At 46.5% G+C, this 19,328-nt stretch overlaps 1 protein-coding gene across 1 annotated transcript in view; it reads left to right on the top strand.

Moving 5' to 3' along the window:
* Nucleotides 1-2,909: 2,909 nt before the first annotated feature.
* The window catches only part of LOC144953763 (beta-1,4-galactosyltransferase 2-like), a 66,074-nt gene continuing 49,655 nt past the window's right edge, over nucleotides 2,910-19,328 (top strand). The window contains exon 1 of the mRNA XM_078884354.1: nucleotides 2,910-3,099. Within this exon, the coding sequence (XP_078740480.1) occupies nucleotides 2,910-3,099 (190 nt within the window). The remainder of the gene's footprint in view (nucleotides 3,100-19,328) is intronic.

Raw genomic sequence — 19,328 nt, 5'->3', positions numbered from 1 at the left:
CCCAGCAGCTGTAGCGTCGTCGTCCTCTCCTCGCAGCTCCCCCTCGCAAAACAGCAGCTCACAGCAGGCTGCTCTCCCCGCGGCACCTCCAGATGGCAGCACAAGGCTGCCTCTCCGCCGCGATGTTGAAGATGGCGGCGTCTCCCCGCCGCGGTGAAGACAAGATGGCGGCTTCCCGCCGTTTCTCCCCTGCCACGCCCAAGATGGCGTCTTCGTGCCGCGTGGCAGATGGCGCTGGCAGCGCAGGCAAGGCGTCGGCCTGCAGACCACCATCGGCTCTCCCCACTGCCGTCGTCGGCGTGGTGAGCTCACACGGTTTCGCCAGCACGATTTTCCAGGTCTCCAGCTGCGCCATCTGTCTCAATCGTAAGTCGGATGATGTAGCAGATGATGGCACAGGAATATTCTTTCTTCCGAGCCGTCTTGACAAGCCGTTTCACTTCTGACACCAGTGTAATAAAAGACTTGACCACGATCTCTGGCTCAGTGTCCTTTATTTGGTCCGTACTGCATTCCCACACGGCTGTCTCTCTTATTCTCTCAGTGCTGGTTCCGATGTCACTCCAGTCACCATCAGCAGCCCCGCTGCTGTTCTTTGTCGCTCTTGCAGCCCCACAGCAGCTCCGCTGCTGTTACTCACTCTCAGCCCCCTTGGCTGTAATCGCTGCTGCTCTTCTCGCTCTTGCTTACTCCGCAGCGCTCTGACAGACTCGTGCTGTCTCTCTCTCTTCGTCGCTCCTGCGACTCTCTGCAGCCACACCGCTGCCTCTAACACACAGCCTTCCTGGCTGTACTCTTCTCTCTCTTCGTCGCTCCTGCGACTCTCTGCAGCCACACCGCTGCCTCTAACACACAGCCTTCCTGGCTGTACTCTGGGGTCGGCTCCCGCTCGCCGGCGGTGCCCCCCTCCTCTCATTCGCCCTCGTGGCCTCACCCTTTTCCATTCACAACCCGACTGACTTCTCTTTCCGGTTTACCCGCTTAAGGACCCCAACCTTTCACCCACGTCACCTGGCTCCGCCTCTTCGTGACGTCACATCCGGAAGGTCGCTTTCGCCCGCATTACACACGGAGTGTTTCAATCTCCGGGCTGTCAGGTCAAGCCGTCAGCCATTGCATGACGGGACCACACTCTCCGAGCCCTGTGAGCGCACAGCCCACTAGGCTAGACATGCCACGGAGTGTTTCAATCTCCGGGCTGTCAGGTCAAGCCGTCAGCCATTGCATGACGGGACCACACTCTCCGAGCCCTGTGAGCGCACAGCCCACTAGGCTAGACATACCACGGAGTGTTTCAATCTCCGGGCTGTCAGGTCAAGCCGTCAGCCATTGCATGACGGGACCACACTCTCCGAGCCATGTGAGCGCACAGCCCACTAGGCTAGACATGCCACGGAGTGTTTCAATCTCCGGGCTGTCAGGTCAAGCCGTCAGCCATTGCATGACGGGACCACAACGTTCATGTTAGACACGCAACACTCACTGGGCCATCCTGGTCAGGACCTGCGCCCCAAGATAGGTGACAGCCAGCAGCACAATTCCAAATCCCTGGCCGCATGTCACCATCGCAATTTAACACCATCACAACACATACAATTTGAATTATGATCCCCCACAGAACTGATCCAATGCCGAACAGGTACGCACAATTTGTGACGATCCCGAATATTCAATGGGTCACAACAATACACCTCACATCCCGTATCCGTACACATCATCTCCGAGACTCGCATTGCAGCATGCAGCTGTACCAACCGAGTGGAGAGCAACGCAATTTGACGGCAATTAACGGAAACGCACCCCCGATCCATGTAGAACACAAGGAGCATTCTCGCACAAAATACATCATCTGTGCAACAACGGACAGGAACCAACCAGTGAGTTTGAAACAAATCGAACCTGTCATTTCAAAATCTCCTTCAACATTAACCATGGGACTCAGGGCATTCGAATTTTGAGAGCAAAAAAACTATACACAAACCCCAAGAATCGCCAAATTGATTAATACAGTATATGCAGTATATGAAATTCGTACAGTGAATCATTTGGCGCAATGCTCCATCCAGTCCCCACATGGCAACACACACAATCAATACTCCAGACAATCCGTACATAGTAAATAATCACAAGCAAGTACCCAACAGTCCCTACACTGTTAACAATTCCAAGCAAAGCTCCATACGGTCTGTACCTTGGCAACAATGACGATCAAAGTTTCTGACAGTTACACGTGACAATCACGAGCGAAACTCCATACAGTATACACAATAACAATATAACACCACATAACACTCGCACAAGCCAAAATGCAAAAAGAACAGAGGGAAAAACCGTCCGCGAGGAACACAAAACCGGAGAGTCAAACTGAAAAAGTCCCTCCCAGCAGTGTCTCCAACGTCGAAACCCTCTTTTCAATCACGGGCCCCTCTCGCTTTCACCACCGATGCCCTCCCCCGCTCTTCTTACTTCAATGTGGGGAGGGAGGCCCGTAATCACAGGGCTGCAGCGGCGCGCCGCCAGGCCGGCGCAGCGCACAAGGCGCAAAAGGCGGGAACGCCGCCATCGCGAAAACACTGCCGCGGTGAAAATGGCGGGAACGCCGCTGTGGGAAGTGCGGGAACGCCCACACGTTGAAATGGCGGGAACGCCGTCGCCGCGGGAACGCTGGCACGTAAAAAAAAAATGGCGGGAACGCCGGCACGTTGAAGTGGCGGGAAACCCCCGGCATGGTGCAAATGGCGGGAACGCCGGCGCTGTGAAACTGGCGGGAACGCCGGCACCGCCGAAACGGCGCGAACGCCACAGCTGCGTTATCTTGCAATTTCGCCATCACTCACCAACACCCGGCCACTCCCTTGCCACCAGCAGCTGGTCGAGTTGACGAGCGACGTCGCTCCAACTCGCCGTCGATGGCGACCAGCCCGGGCTCGCAGCCTCCTCCCATGCAGGCTGCAGTCGCCCATCCCCCGGGGCACATCCCCGGGGCCCCAGACTCCGTGGTCGTCGCAGGGAGAGGCCAGGTGCAACCCACACCGTCCATCCGCACCTTCGGTTGGGTCTTGCACTCCGCTGCCAGCTTTTACACCATGGCAGCGAAGGGTACAGCTTCTTCAAATTAATCAGCGAAAGTTCGATGACCACTTCTACACCAAATGTAGTAAGACCGAATTAGGTGCACACACACGCAACTTGGAGGCAACACTATTTATTAAACGGTAAATAATATAACACTCTACATGAGGTGGTGACCACCTTCCTCAACTCACTAACACTCTGGAACACGACACAGACTGGACCAGGCAGGCAACGGCCTGCCTGGCCCAGGACGACGACTCGGGACTTGACGACCGAAGATGTCTTCACCTTGGAGTACAGTACAACAGCCGCCTCGCTCTGCGTTCACACCACGCTTATATTTGGTTTGGCGTGGCTGGCTCCGCCCCGGCGTGGCTGGCTCTCTTCAGGCCACGCCTCCCTTCCCAGGACACGCCTCACTTCCCCCACCTCTGGGAGGGTCCGGATCCCTCCACCACGTGACCCCCCAGGCACCCCCTTGGGGCCCCCAGCCTTCGTACGGGCCGACACAGTAGTGACCTTTCTCTGTCACTACACAATTGCTAATGCCTCAAAGGTACAGAAAATGGTTTTTATTCCAAACAAACTTTGATTTTGTGACCAGGACAGTGATATTTTGAAATTTACCAATTTTCAATGAGAAGACGTGCACATTTGTGTCATTCCTTCACTTAAAGCTCTGGTCACAAAAGCAAAGTTTATGGGGAATAATAGCCATTTTCTATACTCCCTTGTCGGGAGCTGGACTGGTACCGACTGGTTCTCTGCCGCATTCAGGAGGTCCGGTGGACTAGCTCTGGCTCCAGTCACATTAACTGGAACCAGAGCAAGAGACACGCATTCACACGATGCTACACTCTCACAAACACCCAACACATGCACAATCACACGGACATGCACTTTTACAAATAGACAAAGAAAAATATGCCCCATATAACCTTTTCAACAGACTGCTAGCAAGCAAATGCTCAGGTCAGCACGGCGCACCATCGATATGTAGTTACCAGTTATGAAGGGTTAAAATGAGCTCATACGAATTGTGCACAGTGTAGGGGAATTTAAATAAGTGTAATGGAAAACACGTGCAGGCAGACAGTGGTGAAGCGTGCAAAACAAACATTCAAAGAAACACATCCAGAGTGGAGCTTAAAGCCAATGCCAGATAAGAATTGTTTTTTTATTAATTACGTCGAAAATAGAAGCAATGACAAGGGAATTGATTGCAAAAGCAATTCAACCCCCTGCAGCAATTATTAGAGCCACAAAATAGATCAGGGGAATTGCATTTGGTGCGAAAGAACATAACATCAACCTGTACGCTGAAAATAATTCCCACAGGAACCCCTAAGACGTTCTTTAAAATAACTACACTGTCACATGTTTTTCATTCATGTGGGGCCAAAACCTTTCCAGAACAGACTAATAGACTATGTCCTCAGCAAAGAGAAGAAGAGGTCTTATGGCATCTGACTTGTATAAATATTACTTGGCTATAGGAATTCTCATTATAAAAAAATATATATTCAAAGAAACGTTTTTTAACACGCTTTAATTAAATGTACCCCACTAGTAATGGAAGAACTCCACGACTCCAGGAAGTGGCCCCGAAGCTTGCCATGACGTAAGGGACCGTGGTGATTTACAGCCAACGTCAGTTGAGCATGGACAATTAGAGCCCTAGCCGAAAAAATAACATGTAAAAAATATTGTTTAGAAATATGTATTTTTTATGATAGAATATAGTATTGTCATCAGCATGACATAAGTATACCAAGTTTTCAGTCGATACCACATTGGGAAGTGAGTTACAAGATTTGAGGATACAACAACAGACAGAGTGAGTTAATAGAAAGCGTGTAATAAAAGTCATTGAATCCAGCAGTCTCAGGCACTTGGGAGGAATGGGAACACATTTTAATAGTCCCCTGGACCTTGGCATGAATAACCTTTTTTTCCCACCCCAAATCACTGTGGCATTCTGGCCTGGACTTTTGCAGCTGTGTTAGACTAATTTCAGGGTGCTGATTCCAAATCTGATCTCAGATTTGCTCTATCACATCTCATTTTTATGCTATCGGCATACCCCATTTTCATTTATTTTACCCGAAATTAACTCTGTCACTTATGATTGCAAGTTGTTGCGAGTCAGTGACTGCTTTAGAATTAAAGTATGGTGCTGTATTTTTAGGATAGTGTGTTTATAATATCATTTAATGTAGATATCACATTTATTTAATATTTTTTCTTTGCAGTTTTGATTGAAAATGCTATATTTTATATCTCAAAAACCTGATGTGATAGACACAAACTGATGCTAAATTTGGAATCAGCACCCCAAAATTACCTTAAACCCGTTGGAATACCTTATGCCAGAAAACGTGTGTTGACCAGTGTTATTGATGTGAACACCCAGACCAACAATGTCCCCCACTAGCATCCAGCCACACTCGGCTAATTGGGGAAATCTATCCTTCCACAACAAATGTCTGAACTGGCCCTCCTGGATGAATGCAATTACCCATGAAGTTTGGAGACTAACTCATGGGATAAACTAAGATAAGTATTTTTAACGCATCAGAGCCAAACACAATGTGCCCGACTCAACTTTTTTCAGATACCTACAAACCACAAGTGCAATCAACAAAGATAGAGACTTATCAGCCAACCACCCACCCCCGCCCCCCCCCCCCCATTCATCACCACAAAATTAACAATACAAACATCACTGCCAACGAGAAGCATCACTTCTAGATATTAAATATCACTGTTAACCAGATGCTTAACTTCTAAATATTAAACTGCAATCTAAGTCAAAACGCATTACTCCAAGCATGTTATGTAGTGGCATATATTACGAAACTGAACACGTGGAAATCCCATGAACTCCTATTCTGAATGCCATAAAACAATTCCCTACGTCAGCTGTAGCCTCTCTGGACCACCTTGGATACATGCTTAAACGAAAGAAGACGGATTTGTAAAGACTCGTTCTTGAGTAACCCGCGTGCCTGTCTTTGTATAGTTGATATGTTCTCTCCATGTTTTGCAGAGTGAGTGTGCCTGACCAGAATTATATTTTTTAAAATTACTTTACAATTAAGTGTTTTGTCTGCGTCTGCGTGTGTTATGGTTTTCAGCAATATCAACATTACCGCCTGGATTGAGCTTTTCCCTGGAAGATTATTTCTCTCAATTTCCATAACCGGCTCCACACTTCTGCTTGTGACCAATACTGGAGCAATCTGGGAGTGCCAAATCTAGAGGTCAGAGTTAATCCGCTGCCCATCCCAATTCTCATATTGTTAATACCTCTCTTTTACATTACCATGAACCAAATGCAAAACGGGATAATTTCAAGGTCACCATTTTGCCGCACGTATATAAGTGTAATGTAAACAACACGTTTAATGTTTTAACTGAGATATTAAGTGAGCTGGAATCGCGGTCTAAATGGTTAACAAACCAGACTTGCAATCCAGAGTTAGTTTTTCGAGTAAATTCTAGGGGACCCAAGGTTGTCATGAAGTGGGCTTTTACTAAGACCTAGAAGGCGGTGTTGCAGAGAAAGTGTTGGAACCTCATTTGCCAGTAAAAAATATGATAATTGGTTATTACCCTTTTATCTAGCAACAAAACTGACACCTTTTTTACAAGGAGTCATGTTTACATAGACCACAATACCTGCAGTCATAATGGAAAAAAAAACATAATTATGATAATGTATGTACTGCCTTTTGGCATCATCTGGTCCAACACCATGTGAGACTAGGCTCTAAAGAAAACTGTCTCGGGTGTGGACCAATCAACTTCAAGGACAGTGCATACATTATCAGAGTTTTGTTTTTTGTTTGCATTATGACTGCAGGAATTGTGGTATTACCCGTACCCGTACCCGGCCGCACCAGGGTCGCAAACGGGTACCCGTACCCGGCCGTACCCGTACCCTACCCGGCCGGGTACGGGTAGGGTACGGGTATCGGATACCTGATTGCGACCTGATTGCGACCTCTGGGATCAAGCCATGTTGCAGGCGCGGGTGGGTTGATTCTAGGAACTTGAATTGTGAGAAGAGACAAGACGTTGGGAAATTAGTGACAAACGGTTACTGACCGGTGACTCACGGCCTACCCGTACCCGTACCCGGCCGGGTACGGGTAGCCGGGTATCGGGTAGGGTATGGGTACCCAGTTGCGACCTGTGATGCATACGTAATTGAGCTTGTGTCGGAGGCCCCGGGGGGACAGGCGAAACGTGGAGCCCCCTAATGTTGGTTAGAAACATTTAGGCTGGCCTGCCTATGACCCATCCTGAGTTCAACCAGGCTGGATTGTGCGAGGAGCTCACCCATCTTTGAAAGATCTGGACATGCTGAGCCACTGCATGCCTTTTGTTCAGCTGGATTCAAGGGAGCTAAACTGGGCGCGGCACGGGCTAGAGAAGAGATGGGGTGATGTGGTACAGGAGGATGTGGGGCTGAGTGGACTTGCCGATGACTGGTACCAGCGGTGTCAAATCGGCCTCTGTCGAGGAGGCTAGTGAAGGACGCTGCTGCTGGGCAGTTGAAGGCAGTCGCCCTCCAACATCAACGGAGGGCGGATGAGCGATGCTGACAACCTCCTGCCATACTCTTAGTTTTTTCGGTAAAGTCACGTAGGTAAAAAATGAAAGTAAAAATAATAAAAAATAAAATAATAAAAAATCACGACGTTTCGGAGGCAACACAAGTCTCCGTCATCAGGTGGGACCGTCACAGCCAGATTTGCTGTATCAAGTGAGGCAGGGATTCCAAGATGCAAGTTCTTAAATACAAGTTAAGGGGGAGGAGAGGGGGGGAGGAGCTTATCAGAATGTGGTAGCCAATGAATGGAACGTATTGGAAGGGGGGGGCGGGGCTAAAAGAGAACACGAGGTGCACGTGTACGTGGACATGCCTGTGCCAGCAGGTGTTTGGCTCTTCTCATGGCCTACAAGTGCAGATAGCCTGGCGCAAGGTGATGTCACTGTCACTTAGTGGTGAATGATGGTTGTTGCTGTTGCTCGTTATTGGGTAGGTGCTAGAATGTAGGTGCGGTTCACAACACGGAAACCACTACAGCGGTGGACAGAGCCTGACGTTGCAACCGAGAGCGCCGTGTGACAGAGGTCGCAACCGGGTACCCGATACCCGTACCCTACCCGATACCTGGCTACCCGTACCCGGCTGGGTACGGGTACCCGTTTGCGACCCTGGTGCGGCCGGGTACGGGGACGGGTAGACCGTGAGTCACTGGTGAGTCACCGTTTGTCACTCATTTCCCAACGTCTTGTCTCTTCTCACAATTCAAGTTCCTAGAATCAACCCACCCGCGCCTGCAACATTGCTTCATCCCAGAGGTCGCAATCGGGTACTCGTACCCGTACCCTACCCGATACCCGGCCGGGTACGGGTAGCTGGGTATTGGGTAGGGTACGGGTACCCGTTTGCGACCCTGGTGCGGCCGGGTACGGGTAAGGAATCAAAACCCGTTTGCGACCTCTGCCGTGTGATCGACACACACACCCGCCGACCCAGCGTCCCCTGCTGGGGACCTGAGGTATTTTCGGAACAAGGAAAAACGCTGCATTACGGCGTTGCGCCATCTGGCGCCCAAAGCCACAACTAGCAGAGATAGTCCATGGACAACTTCAAACCATACTGCCTGCTATAATTACACTTGTCAACACACTTTTTCTGGCATGAGGTATTCCAACGGATATCAAATATTGCATTTTCAATAAAAACTGCAGAAGAAAAATATTAAATAAATGTGGATTTCTACATAAATGATATTATAAACACACTATCCTAAAAATACAGCACCATATTTTAACACTAAAGCAGTCACTGACTCGCAACAACTTGCAATCATAAGTGACAGAGTTAATTTCGGGTAAAATCAATGAAAATGGGGTATGCTGATAGCATAAAAATGAGATGTGATAGAGCAAATCTGAGATCACATTTGGAATCAGCACACTGAAATTAGTCTAGAACAGCTGCAAAAGTCCAGGCCAGAATGTTTTTTTTGTTGACCAGTGTAATTGGACGTCGTGATTGCCATCCAACACACACACACAACGTGCATATCGGTACGAATAAGATTGTTCCAAGAGGTTTTTTGCGTGTTTCGCAAAGGGTTGCCATTCCAAGGTGGTGTGTTAACTATTAGTTGGTCGTGAAAAGCATTGTTCTGTCTCTTGAGTTGAATGTTACGGCCGTTTAGAAGTGTTTTAGTCATTCGTTTTCTTTTCATCACGTAATCTTACCAATTAATTAATTGATGTCACGTTAAACATTTATAAGCATCTATTAGCCAAACCAACACACTCGAATGTACAATGTGTTTTGGGATATTGCTTTAATTGCATAATCTTTACGATGAATTAATTGTTGTCACACTAAACATTTATAAGCATCTACGTTACAAGTATACACACTCGCATGAATATTATTGTTTGGAGATATCTTAATCACACTATCTTCTTCCTGGTTCTTTCGGTAAAGTCGTCACGTAGAAGGGAAATAATAAAATAATAAAACATAAAATATAATAAAATACAATTCTCACGACGTTTTGGCCACAACGCAAGCAGCCGTCCTCAGGTGAAGAACAGGGCTGTCGGAAAGACAGCGTCTGAATGAACACCACCAGGCTTGGCAGCGTATATTTAAGCTGGGTTAGAGGAGGAGAGAGCCTTGACAAAGGAATTTCCATATCAACAAATGAATTTAGCATATTTATGGAAAATGCAGATATGGGATTAGTCACTACTTGTGGAATGTGTGTGGGGGGGGGGGTCTCAAATTCATATCATGCCCGTGCATTATGTAGGATTAGCAGTAATAAATGGAGGAAGTAGAATTAGCACACTATCTTGCCTGCGAATTCATTGATGCCCTACTTGCCAACTGATAAGCATATATTAGCGCAACCTACACGTCCACAATTAATTCATTGATGCCAACTTTTGCCATTGGGCACATTCTTTAACACGGTTCCATATGAATGTTGTAATTTTTAAGGACTTTCCTAGCATCGTGTATTGATTGTCGTGCTACTATAAGGAGCTAGCCTAATGTACTATTGACCAGGTTAACAACGTAACCATTGAGGTTTAATTGGACGTATCGATGAGGAGGATATCTGCGGGAGTACTATTGTGGCAATTCCGATCGTAAGTGTGTTTGCTTATTAGAGTGTTTTTAGATATTAAAGTTGCTTAACACAGAAGAGTCTGAGTGGTTCATTCCTATTTCATGCAAAATAATCTTAATTATAAGAACTGTATCCTGTGGCGAGTTCTGAATCCTGAGACCGGACATAATCACACTATAAAATATTTTAAAAACACGCTTTAACCAAATGTCCTGTCCGAGCTGCCCCCCCCCTGCCCCTATCGCCCCTCCCCCCTCCTTCCACATCCCCCGCCCCCCCTGGGCGTGGCTCCCCGAGGCTTGCCGTGACGTAAGGGACCGCGGTGATTTACAGGCAACGTCAGTTGAGCGTGGACATTTAGAGCCAATAAAAAGATTGTTTAAAAATATATATATTTTAAAATTTCAATGATAGAATATAGTATTGTCATCAGTATGACACACCTATACCAAGTTTGCAGTCGATACGACATTGGGAATACGATTGAAATTGAGTTACAAGATTTTTGGATACAACACATACAGTAAGTTAAATAAAAGTGTGTAAAAAGTTGTAAAATAGATGTTTTGGATTTGTTTTAATGATAGAATATCGTGTTGTCATCAGTATGACATAGCTATACGAAGTTTGCAGTCGATAGCACATTGTGAAGTGTGTAAAAATTGAATTACAAGATTTATTTTTTGAGGATACAACAGACGAAGTGAGTTAAATAAAAAGCGTGTAAAAATCATGATAAGTAAAAGTGAAAGTGAGAATTATTGTTTTATCACGATTGGTAATACACCCCTAGACAACATCAATCACAAATAACTACACACACCGAATACACCCCTAGACAACGAAGCTGAGCCAATAATAATAATAATACAAACAACTACATGCACACCTATTGATCATAAAACAAACTAACACACACACATTCATAATACTCCTATACACACACACACACATATATCATATACATACATTTTCATGTAATATTTTATACACATTTAATCACACATACGATGAATCACATTACACTTACTCAATTTACATCAATTGACATGAAATACACACGCATTTATTTAATTAACTTTACATAATTTTCATAATGATGTAATGCGAGTGTAATAACGTTCAGGAGGACTTGGACGCCGGGGTTGGAGGCACACTTATTTATTCCGTACAAGGCGCAATACAGACCGGGACATACAACACTGGAAGGGGTGTCGGCCCCTTCACCCGTCTAACTGGGGAGACACACTCTAGGCTACCCCTAGCCTACCTCTCGGTCCTCCACTATCGGGCTAGGGGAGGCTAGCTAGCCCAGCACTGGCCAACTGGGCTTACGGCGCCCGGAGTCCCCAGACCAGCTCTGACAAGAGCACCGGCTCTGGCTCTCGGGGCCACGCCACTGGCTCGGTCCTGGTCGGCCCTGACAAGGGCGGCGATCCAGGGGAGTCCAGGGCTCTATCTAGCAGATCTTCCTTCTTCACTGGTTAAGCTTCATACCTTCTGCCCCGAGCCCTCCGGCTCACCCCCTTATATACCAACTCCCCCGCTGAGGGGTGGGGCCCCGGGGGATCCCAGCTCCGAGTCAGCCCCCCAGGCTGCCCGGTGCGGACGTCGCTGTGAGCACCCCCCTGTGCACAGACATAGCCCCGCCCACTGTGTTTGTTTACCGTCTGATACCACTGTATAACAGCCCCTCCGTAACACCCCTACACGAGCAAGGACAGGGTGGGCGCTGCCTCCGCACCACTCACACGGGCCGGAGTATAAGGGAGGCGGAGCCTGGTCGTCGGGGTGAGTGGGGGCGGAGTCAGGGTCATGTGAGAGGGAGGAGTCAGGGTCACGTGGGAGAGAGGTTATAGGAAGGAGCCCGGAAGAGATCAGGGGCAGTCGATGGAGTAAAGAGGCGAGACCACGTTGGGTGGCCGCCGTGCCATCAGCCACGTGGCTGATAGGGCTGGCACACCGCCAGCTAGCGGTGTGCGGAGAGAGAGCGGAGTGTGCGGGGCGCACAGGGCGTGCGAGGTTGCACGGGGCTAGCAGAGTGGCTAGCGGGACCGTGCGGGTTGCACGGGGCTGGCAGAGGGCTAGCGAGCGTGCGGAGTGCACGGGCAGCAGAGTGGCTGCAGAGTGTGCGGGAGCACATGGAGCAGCGGGGTGGCTGCAGAGTGCGTGGGGCGCGAGGAGAGACGACGCTGGGCCGAGGAGGAGGCCAGCGGGGTGCGGAGGAGAAGAACATAAATAAAGGACCAATGGAGAGTGACATCGTGTGAAGGAGTCCTTTATTACAATTACATGCAATTTCGTAAATGTGCATAATTTCAGAAATGTCCATTATTGAACTTTTTTTTTATTTCATAATTTTTCAACAACACATTACATCTTCTTGGTTCTTTCGGTAAAGTCACGTAGAAGGGAAATAATAAAATAATAAAAATAAAACAATAAAATACAATTGTGAGAATTGTATTTTATTATGTTTTATTTTTATTATTTTATTATTTCCCTTCTACGTGACAATTGTGAGAATTGTATTTTATTATGTTTTATTTTTATTATTTTATTATTTCCCTTCTACGTGACTTTACCGAAAGAACCAAGAAGATGAATCCCTGCAGTCACGAAAGCTTCAAATCGAAACACATTACATATTTATTGACATTTCGGAAGTCATTGAGTGGTGCCGGCCCTAGACGGGCATGGCGTGCGATGTCGTCACATCGCAGACAGCACCTGTGTAGTCACATCGTGGATGTCACTGGGTAATGCCGGCTCTAGTGAGGCACGCAGTGCGATGTACTGACATCGCGGACACCCCGTACATGTGGGTGTAGTACCGGCCCTGGAGGGGGCTCGGTAAGCGCTGGGCTACAGCGTTGAGTGGCACCACCGACCCCTACAGGGTAGGGCGTGAGAGTGCAGGCCACCGGAACGAGGTTACTGTATTTAAGAACTTGTATCTTGGAATTTTTTGCCTCACTTGATACAGTAAATCTAGCTGTGACGGTCCCACCTGATGACGGAGACTTGTGTTGCCTCCGAAACGTCGTGATTTATTATTTTATTTTGTTTCTATTATTACTTTGATGAATTTTAATTTTATTTTTTACCTACGTGACTTTATAGAAAAAACCGAATCTAGAATTCTAGATTTTAAGCTTTCGTGACTGCAAGGATTCATACTCTTAGGTTTTGTCGGTAAAGTCAGGTAGGTAAAAATTAAAATTAAAATGAATAAAAGTAAAAAATATATATATATATAAATAATAAGAATAAATAAATAAAAATAAATACAAAATATAAATATTTTTTTCTTTTACTTTTATTATTTTTACTTTTATTTTTTACCTACGTGACTTTACCGAAAAAACTGAAGAGTAAATCTAGAATTAATGTGCCATGGCACTTTGGTTGACTCCCCAACGGACATGTGACCAGTAAAGTCTCCATGGGGCCCCCAGGTGGGGGCTAGGGGGGGGTGGTCACGTGTCTGGGGAAAGATCCTACGGGAAGGGCCGAGAGATGGTTGAAGCTCTCTCGAAGGTGGGCGTGGCCAAGGGCGTGGCCAAGGGCGGAGCCAGCCATGACCCAGGAGCATATAAACCCGGGTCCCCACAGGGAACGGGGTTCAGCGTTGCTGCCGTCATCTGAAGAGTGACGTTCTACGTCCAAGAAGAATCACCAACATGTGGACCTGGAACCCAGTCGGGGTCTTGTCCATGGTAGCTACTCCCAGTGTGATTAGTGTAGTTAGTGTAGTTAGTGTAGTTAGTGTGTTAGTGTAGTTAGTGTAGTTAGTGTGTTAGTGTAGTTAGTGTGTTAGTGTGTTAGTGTAGTTAGTGTGTTAGTGTAGATAGTGTAGTTAGTGTAATTAGTGTAGTTAGTGTGTTGTGTAGTTAGTGTAGTTTGTTTAGTTAGTGTAGTTAGTGTAGTTAGTGTAGTTTGTGTAATTAGTATAGTTAGTGTGTTTGTGTAGTTAGTGTAACTAGTGTAGTTCGTGTAATTAGTGTGTTAGTATAGTTTGTGTAAATAGTGTAGTTAGTGTAGTTAGTGTAGTTAGTGTAGTTAACCTGGTGGTCCACCACCGTAGGTTGTTATCTGGTAGAGGGGCAGCTACCCCTTTGTGTTAGTGTGTTGGTACAAATAAATGTGGTGCCTCCAAGAAGAACGTCTGCGACTCAGTTGAATCCACCACTACACACGTCATATTCTCTAGATTCTGCTCATAAAAGCCTGGACACATTCTAAATGTCATGCAGCCATCACTCCTGCAGGACAAACACAAGCTGCGTCCCAAGTAGGCCTCGGCAAGGTAAGGTAATTTACCCTTTTTACCGGGTAAAAGGGTAAAGGTAAAGGGTAAAGGTGTCGAAATGCCAAGAGGTAAGGTAAATGGTAGGGTAAAGGTAGCTCGGAAGAATTACCCCGGTAGGGTAAAGGTAGCGCGAAGTATTACCCGGTAAATACCAGAGGTGGGACAAAGTCATTGTTATGCAAGTCCAAGTCGAGTCGCAAGTCATCAAATTCATGACTCGAGTCTGACTCGAGTCCAAGTCACATGACTCGAGTCCACATCTCATAGGTGGGACAAAGTCATTGTTATGCAAGTCCAAGTCGAGTCGCAAGTCATCAAATTCATGACTCGAGTCTGACTCGAGTCCAAGTCACATGACTCGAGTCCACACCTCTGGTAAATACGGTACCTTGTTTACCACTAAAAGCTCCGTGGCGCAGTCCGTGGCCTCCATTTAATAAGTAATATTTAAACAAACTTTCTTAAAAACACGCTTTTATTAAATGTACTAGTAATGGCAGAACTCCACGACTCCAGGAAGTGGCCCCGAAGCTTGCCATAACGTAAGGGGCCGTGGTGATTTACAGCCAACGTCAGTTGACCGTGGACAATTTGACCCAAGCCGAAACATAACATCTAAAAAATGTTTTTATGATAGAATATAGTGTTGTCATCAGTATGACATAAGTATACCAAGTTTGCAGTCGATACCACATTTACCTTACCTTGCCGAGGCCTAGTCCCGAGTGTGTATATAGGCCCATGACGAGGGCACGCTGTGAATAGCGGCAGTGAGAGCTCGCCTTGACGAATGCCTCAAACACGTCCAGCACCACCACACAAAGTCCCCCTTCCACCGCAGACTGATGCCGCTGGCGAGCCTGCAAGCGCACAATGGGGGCATGGTGGCAGGGTTTGTGGATCGAACAGATTTTTGTGATGCTCCAATGCTGCATGGCTGCAAGGTTGTCGGGAGAAAGAAGTGTGGAGTAGGTTGCTGACCCATCTGTACAGGGTGTGTTTGTCTCATCCTCTATCACAGGTGGGGTTTCTCTAGGCACTCTGGTTTCCTCCCACATGCACGTGAACAAGCATTATTAAACTGGCCGAAAAAGTTAACAAAAATCCTCAACCACCCATCATGATCACTACCCATCATTATTATCACCAACCATCATCATCACTACAAACCCATCACCACCACCACCCACCGCCCACTCACGCATCATCACCATCACGATCACTTCTTATGATCACCACCAATCATCACTCTCACTAACTCACTCTCTATCACTCTGCCACACTCTCAGTCACTGTCACACTCTCAAGCACTCTGTCACACTCTCACGAATCCTTAACATGGAGTGTGTTCACATTCAGTTCAGGTTATCGCTGTGAATTTTGCATAATTGTCTCCACCGTGGTCTTCACATAGTCTGGCAAACGTATTTACCACACACAATAGCGACAATGAATGTAACACTTATGACATATCATTGCATGTGTTTTGGCATGTATCCTGTGTAGCTCTTCAACGTGTTTTCGGATTGTAGTTTGTGTCGATTGACAAAAATTCAGTTCCTGAAGAAGCTCCCAGTGAGTGGAGGTAAACGTCGGACATCGTGTCGTGCAACACGTGGTGCAACTCGAAATCACATCGGAAAGCTATTTTAGACTTTATTCACCTGTAAAAGTCAGTCTCATGCCTCTGTCGTTAGTGCACTCCCTGGGGTCAGTTGGTGAATTCTCTGATCTGAAAAAAACCAAGTTCTAATGATTCGTTTAACGTTGCATCCTTCGTGAATAATTGAATCTCACAACCGCTGCGGAGCTACATACCAAGCTGGTAGGCTGCCAGGTGGTGGGTGGCCACCAATAATTGCAATGCAGTTCTTTATAAACCAGAGCTGCCAGTGAAAAGCCATGCATGCGAGGGGGAAACACTCTATCCCTGACAGAAGGGATATATTTATATCAGTCCACACTTTTCTGGACTGCATTCTGCTGCCGAGCCAGAGTATTGAACGTCAATGCCCAGGTCAAGGGACATCACCACCACCCATGATCATCAACCAACAATCATCAACACTTATCTTCATCACCACTTATCATCATCAGCCATCATAACCACCCACCATGCTCACCACCCATCATCCTCACCACTCATCATTATCACCACCACCACCACCACCACCCATCATCACCACCACCACCACCCATCATCACCAGAATTATCACCACCACCCATCGTCATCGTTATCATCATACTCAACACCCATCATCCTAAGCACTCATCATCATCATCATTATCACTAGCACCCATCATCATCACCACGACAATCCAATATCAGCACAACCCATCATCAAACAACCATCAACACCACCACCCATCACATCATCACCGATCATCATTACACATTTTAGCACGTAGGCTTCACGACCAATATGATCCATAAGAGGTTTTTTTTGAGTGAGATCGCGTAAATATATAAATGTTGCGTCTTTAAACACGACACCACCCGACACAGCCAACTAGTAAGGGTTGTCACGTAAACAGAACGTGGCCAATTCGTCACTCAGATTGTAAATGTTGTGGCTTGGCTCTCCAACACACTGGCATGCTGTACTAGTATATTACACTATACACTACACTATACACTACACTAAACACAACACACTATAAACTACACTATACACTACACTATACACTACACTATACACTACACTACTATATACTATACACTATACACTACACACTATACACTACACTATACACTACACTATACACTACACTAAACACAACACACTATAAACTACACTATACACTACACTACTATATACTATACACTACACTATACACTATACGCTACACTACTATAAACTACACTACACACTATACACTACACACTATACACTATACGATACACGACACACTATACACTACACTATACACAACACACTATACACTACACTATACACTACACTGCTATACACTACACTATACACTACACTAATTTACACTACACTATACACTACACTGAACACTACACTATACACTACACTATACACTACACTATACACTACACTATACACTACACTATATACTACACTACTATACACTACACTATGCACTAGTGCTGTACTAGTGACGAATTGGCACGTTCTGTTTACGTGACAACCCTGACTAGTTGGCTGTGTCGGGTGAAGGCGGGTTTAACGACACATTTAGATATTTACGCGATCTAACCCAAAAAAAACCTCTTATGGATCATCACCCATCATTATCGTTATCATCAGCCATCAATTACCACCCATTGTCACCACCACCCATCACAACATCACCGATTATCATCACCCACCATCATTATTATCAGCTATCATAATCACCAACCATCATCACCACCACCACCCATTTTTACAACGCATCACATCACCTATCATCATCAGCACCCAACATAATCATCTACCCATCATCACTACTCATCATAATCACTACCACCCATCATGAACCATCATCAACCATCATCACCCATCATCACCACCCACCCATCATAATCACAACCACCCACCCATCATCATCAGCTATCATAATCATCAGCATCCATCATCACCACTCATCACCATCACACACCCATCATAATCATCATCATGACCACGGATCATCATCACCATCCATCCATCACCATCAGCACCATCATTAACCATCATCACCATCATTACCCATCATCACCACCACCTATCATCACCACCGCCAATCACATGGTAACCCATTATCATCGTCATCACCACCATCCATCACATCATCACCCCTTATCATTGTCATCACCACCGATCATCACCACCACCCATCATAACCACAACCCATCATAACCACAACCACCCACCCATCATCATCATTATCATCAGCTATCATAATCATTATCACCCATCATAATGACCACCACCCATCATCATCACCACCACCCATCGTCATAACCACCACCCATCATCAACACCACCCATCATAAACTAACAGACAGACACACAGCTACACACACAGGAACGTCAACTGACACAGACACACATAACAGACACGCACACACAAATATACATATTTAAAGACTGAACAACAATAGAATGCACCCATATTACCCGGTGCCAGGCTAGGTGCACAAAGACAAATCAATAACTAACCCACTGATCCACTCAATCACTCACCCACTCAATCACTCAATCATTCACCCACTCACCCAATCAATCAATCATTCACTCGCCCACTCAATCACTCACTCACCCAATCAATCAACCAATCACTTATCCACTCAATCACTCACCCACTCAATCACTCAACCACTCACCCACTCACCCAATCAATCAACCAATCACTCACCCACTCAATCACTCACCCACTCAACCACTCACCCAGTGCCGGATTAAGCGAGTGGAGGGCCTGTAGTTTATGTTATTATGGGTCCCTAAACTAAAAAAAAGGTTTAAACTTAATTTCATAGTAAAATAATTTTATTGTTTCATGAGCAATACAGCCAGATAATAACACATTCCTGCGGAGGGAGCTGGTAGTAACGTTGGGTTGCTCGGTCAATGGCCAGGGTCAACGGCGGCGTGGTGTATTCCGCAAATATGCCCCACTGTGAGGGCGGGCACAAGCCGGCGTGAGTAGGTTAAACGTTGAGTTTTATAAGGGCACCACGGGGTGACCAGCCCCTCCCCACCCAGCCCCACCACTCCCACCCCCCACCGAGCCCCACCATCCCCACCCAGCCCCTCACCACCCTCCCCATCCAGCT

Source organism: Lampetra fluviatilis, chromosome 82, assembly GCF_964198595.1.
Source record: "Lampetra fluviatilis chromosome 82, kcLamFluv1.1, whole genome shotgun sequence".
NCBI lineage: Eukaryota > Metazoa > Chordata > Hyperoartia > Petromyzontiformes > Petromyzontidae > Lampetra > Lampetra fluviatilis.
The sequence above is the reverse complement of the archived record's forward strand: the minus strand, read 5'-3'. Positions and strand labels throughout refer to the sequence as shown.